The sequence below is a fragment of the Juglans microcarpa x Juglans regia genome, chromosome 4D, assembly GCF_004785595.1.
Source record: "Juglans microcarpa x Juglans regia isolate MS1-56 chromosome 4D, Jm3101_v1.0, whole genome shotgun sequence".
Lineage (NCBI taxonomy): Eukaryota > Viridiplantae > Streptophyta > Magnoliopsida > Fagales > Juglandaceae > Juglans > Juglans microcarpa x Juglans regia.
The window spans coordinates 2247317-2251958 of NC_054600.1; the positions used below are offsets into that span (position 1 = coordinate 2247317).

Sequence of the window (4642 nt, forward strand, 5' to 3'; positions counted from 1 at the left end):
ATATTAAAAACTTATATTCAATTTTTTTTTCTCATTTTCTAAATCTTAATAAAATATATTAATTTAAACCATTTCATTATTATTCATAAATTACTCCACCACTCTATTTACAAATAATAAGAGAAATTGTAAATATCCGTACGGAAATATGAATAAGAAAGTATCCTGCATCCTTTTTTGCTATTTTAAAAAGTATTAATTAAATACATTTCTTTTTGTTTTGTTTTCTCATGAACAGTCTCATTTCACAATTTGATAAACTGAAGCCGATGTTGGTATTATTAATATATAGCTAAAAATTGTCTAAAATAGAATAATACCTTGGTCTAAAAACTCACTGGATTAAATATTCAAAAATTCTATTTACAGTAAAAAAATTTCTATTTAAGAGTGACGTAACATTACTCTTAAATATTAATTCAGTAATTTTGTAACAGAAGTGAAACGTTTTTACTTGGCCGGCTAAAAAGGAAAAAGAAAAGAAACCTATGAGCATAAATACAGCGGTGCAGAACAGCTTAGAACGGCGTCGTCCAATCTTCTTCTAAAACCCAAGAGGCACCTAAGAAGAACTTCGAAGAAGTGAAAAGCTTCGTCAATGGCGTACTTCCTCTCCGTAAGCTTCTCTACGCCTCTCTGTAATCCACGAATCCAACTTCAGGTAAAAAAAGTTAATAATACCCTTTGGTACCGAAGCACTCTTTCTAAAGTTCCTCTCTCAGACCCCTTTTTGGTTATTGAGAAAATGTCAGGAAAGAAATCTTTCGAGTCTTCAAGGAAAAAAGAAAAGAAAGGACAAACTTTTCAATGTATTCGAGTGGTAAAAGGCTTGCTTGCCAAAAAAAAGAATTTACCCAAGTTACAGCTACATTACTTTGCTGGGTTGGGTTTTTTTTTCCCTTGAAACCGATGTCAAACAAACATACTCGGAATTTTGCCTTTTTATTTTCTTCACATTTTCTCGGGAACCGAATGGGTGGAAAGAATGAGAACCGACTCATTCGGATGGTGTATTTATTTCTGGGCTCTTTTCTAATGCTTATTATAGTTATAGATATCAATCTCTCTGCCTCCTTCCCCAAATGTATCAAAAAAAAGAAGAAGATATCAATCTCTCTGTAATTTTTCTTCATTAGACTACGTAGTTGACGCGGCAGAATTTTGCTTTCGGGAGTTTCATGTTTGATTAGACTACGGAAAACTTTCTAATTCACGAAAAGTCTAAATGATTTACTCAAGTATGTGTTTTACGATTCAGGTTCTATATCCACATGCTTCGGCTCCTTTCTGCTAGATTTGTGCCGTGGGTTTCTTTTTTTCCTTTTTAGCATATCCTCTGAGAAAATATGTAAGAGTGAGCCATGGATTTATCACATTTAAATCTTAAACGTGAATACCATTGAGTCCTGCATAAGAAAATTTTCGTGTTATTTGTTTTCTGTTTTATGAAGTTGGTGGTGGATCCAGTAAATCACACTGGATCACAAAATGTCAAATACCAAGAGTGGCGTTTTGTATCACCAGTTATGATTCGTCCCATTTGTGGGGTTTTTTTTTTTGGGGGGGGGGGGGCGTTCGGGGTGTGGTTGGGGGTGGGCGCGGTTCTCTTTAGGCTGTCCTGCAAGTTGTCAAGATTAAAGTATAGAACTATGTTGTGTCACATTTTGTTTTCAGAAAGTTCTTAATATTGCTGCTTAGACACATTGTTGCTTGATGTTTTCTTAGTGGCATAATGTTTATTTGGTATTGTATGCTTATTGTTTGTTGGGACTTGCCTCCAGGAAGTACATCCAAGGAGATTATCTCCTGGTAGACTCTCAAGGCAAGCAAATGCCAGAACAGGTTTGCTTTCCCTTTCTTCTTGCGTACAGTATATTGAAGCCATTAAAGAATGATTGTTACTTGGTTTTAGTTTTCATCATGTTCAAACCATAGCCGGTGACTGTTAAGATATAAAATAATAAAATTTACCTCTTCCCATCAGCTTAAGCTTTTGAGACAAGTGGTGATTTCACAGTGACTCATGTTTAGTATTGGATGTAGTCAACCCAACCCCAGGTTAGGATGAATCGGTTGGACATGTGTTGAAAGCACAATTTGTTTGCATAAAATCTGCGTGCACACGTGTGTTGGTTGATAATAGTTTCCCTTACTAAGACATGCACATTTCTCAGTAATGGAACGTGTGTTGGTTGATAAAAGTTTCCATTACAAAGACTGCACATTTCTTAGTAATGGAATGAGGTTACTATTTTGAACAAAAATATTAAGATCCAACTTAGGTTGGATTACAACATCTAAAAGCTGAAGCGTCTAAACCATAAATTGTGACAGGATTTTGTTTTCCCAGTGCAAGCCCTACATTAAGTCTAGAAACTTCAGCCCAAGTTTGCCCGCTTGTTGAGGAAGTAAAAATTCTTTCTAGTTAATTGCAAACCCAAGTCCATATCTTGATTGAATGAGTTCTTGTGAATAAAAAAAAGAAACATGCAATGCAATTGAAATCAATGACAGAAAGTGTATGGTTTTCTATTTTGTTAAATCCTAAAATTGATGACTTATTATTGGTAGGGGAACCAATTTTGAGTTGCAAAGATATTAAAATTGGATATATTTAGATGCTATAAGCCATAATGTGTAGGATATTTAAATAGAACATTTGAACAACCTTCTCTGTGCTTGTACTTTTGAGCTGAGAGTATCAATCACATTTGCAGCTCCAAAGCTTCTTGCCACCTGCAATGCAAATAGCGGCATTTTGTCTGTGAGTTGGAGTCATCGCCATCATTTAGTGACACCCTCAAGATATGTCTCTGAAATTACTTCCTATCATTGTAATGTAGGTTATTGTACCCATATGGTGATGGCTGGTTATTGGGTTGGACCTGATCCTGATGATGGTTGGGGCTTTGTTGAAGCTTTTGTCAATCAAACCTTTTGATTTTTGGTTTATTTTGCTTACCTTACTAGATGAATGTCAAATGTGGAATGTTAGGTCATGATGCATGCTACTCTACTCTGGTACACGAAGCACCGCACTGTTACACCATTAAAGAAAATTGTGGTCAAAGCTGTAGTAGAACTAACATAGTTTTAGCTATTTAAGTACCTTCAACTGTAACTCACCAGCTTGCAATTATCAGCAAGAGGTATTAGGAGGTGCACTCACAAATTGACCAAAGGATTGGCACCTTCTTATTTAATCTGCTTGATTTAGGCATGCATCCAAGTAATGTATAGGAATATCTACTATTGCAAATTAAGAGTATCTGCCATTTCACCGTGGAGTTCATGTGAATCACGACGAGCATGTACCTACACTTGCCACGATTAGGTTACTGTGAGCTGCCCTTTTCCATTTCTGCTTTCTCGTTTGCTATGAACCTCAATCAAGTGAGCTAATTTTAGGTATTATTTCCTAACAATGATTGGAAGCTTGTTAGGATCATAGAATCCAGAACATGTACTGTTTAGGTCAAAGTCGTGCCCGGTGCTACTAATGATGGTAATTTCCGAATTATCTTTTGTATCTTTTTGTAGGAGCAAAGTACTAGCCAAGCTTTTTCTTGACAGCCCTCATGTGGCTCATCGGAGCTGCTCAGTAGGGGCACAGTAAATGGACAGATTAATGTTACTAATAGACAGAATTTCAGAGTTTCAAGAAAAACAAATTTCAAAATCATTATTATTTCCTCCCCCCCAGAAAGGAAAACTGCATGTGGATGAATATATGTTGGCATTCAAGGCAACTACGATGGAGCTATTACTATTCATCCATGATCAGGAGGATGGAAGTAGAGCCAGAGCATATCTCATTCAATGAGTTCGTCCCAAGCAAATCCTGAAATCTATAATAGAAAATGTAAGGTATTTTGTATTTTTTCAGTTTATCAAATTTCAACGAATTTAAAGGCCATGGAGAAACATGTGAAGGTAGAGAGGAGGTTTAGATTGTTAGGGGAAATTACCAAATTATCTTAGGCAACGATGTTCGATGAGTATTTAGCCCCCTGGGCTTTGACTTGGGCCGTACAGGAATGGCCGATCGAGGTTGGGGTAGGTTTTGGGTTTGAATTTCTGTTATAAAGAAAGGAAAGAGTGAGGTTGATAGCAAAAACAAGACTGAAGTCGTCTTCTTCCTATGCATGAGATCATATATGCTCTGTGAGACTTGGAATGCTCGGGTGCAAAAGGGCAATTTAAGCAAAAATTGGGCGTTCCCTCTCTCCTGCAAACGCACACCCAATTTTCTCAAGTTATATTCATTTCCATCTGGTCAAGGTTTAGCTCATGATACTTATTTGCAAATTGCAAGCATTGAGTTAAAGCTCATGTACTAACTGATCATAAAAAGGTAATGAATGATATCTCATATTATTATATATATTGAGAAGTTATTTTTCTATAAATGATTCTTAAAGGCTCTAATTGTAACATTAACTAGTCTGGTGCCCTCGGCCTAATTTTCAGCTAGGTACTTTTGAAAGCCTATTCTATAATCTCACCGATACCATAGCTAATTAGATGTACAATTCACCACCAACTGAAAGTAATTGGGATTAGGGGTGAACCAAAAAAAGGGGAAAATTGATTGAACTAGACCGAATCGGTGGGTTCCATCTGGTTTGTAACTGGTTCGGTA

The 4642-nt window shown here is 36.3% G+C and overlaps 1 protein-coding gene across 3 annotated transcripts; it reads left to right on the plus strand.

The window, feature by feature from the left end:
• Positions 1 to 408: 408 nt before the first annotated feature.
• On the plus strand, positions 409 to 3182 carry LOC121261678. Of its 3 annotated transcripts, XM_041164153.1 has the most exons (4): positions 671 to 1010; positions 1782 to 1842; positions 2718 to 2764; positions 2844 to 3182. In XM_041164153.1, exons 1-4 carry the CDS (start codon positions 808 to 810, stop codon positions 2887 to 2889), a joined length of 357 nt encoding a protein of 118 aa, XP_041020087.1. In that variant the 5' UTR covers positions 671 to 807; the 3' UTR covers positions 2890 to 3182. The 3 variants fall into 3 exon arrangements, with proteins under 3 accessions (XP_041020089.1, XP_041020088.1, XP_041020087.1); XM_041164155.1 differs by lacking the exon at positions 671 to 1010 and adding an exon at positions 409 to 616 and having other exon boundaries at positions 2718 to 3182; XM_041164154.1 differs by lacking the exon at positions 671 to 1010 and adding an exon at positions 463 to 661 and having other exon boundaries at positions 2718 to 3182.
• The last annotated feature ends 1460 nt before the right edge of the window (positions 3183 to 4642 follow it).

What these genes read in the sequence shown, in the direction of transcription:
- LOC121261678 (XM_041164153.1), top strand. Translation starts at nt 808, where the DNA reads ATGTATTCGAGTGGTAAAAGGCTTGCTTGCCAAAAAAAAGAATTTACC. An exon ending in AACCGACTCATTCGGATGGT is followed by an intron (nt 1,011 to 1,781) that starts GTATTTATTTCT and finishes ACTTGCCTCCAG; the next exon opens with GAAGTACATCCAAGGAGATT. An exon ending in GCAAGCAAATGCCAGAACAG is followed by an intron (nt 1,843 to 2,717) that starts GTTTGCTTTCCC and finishes TCACATTTGCAG; the next exon opens with CTCCAAAGCTTCTTGCCACC.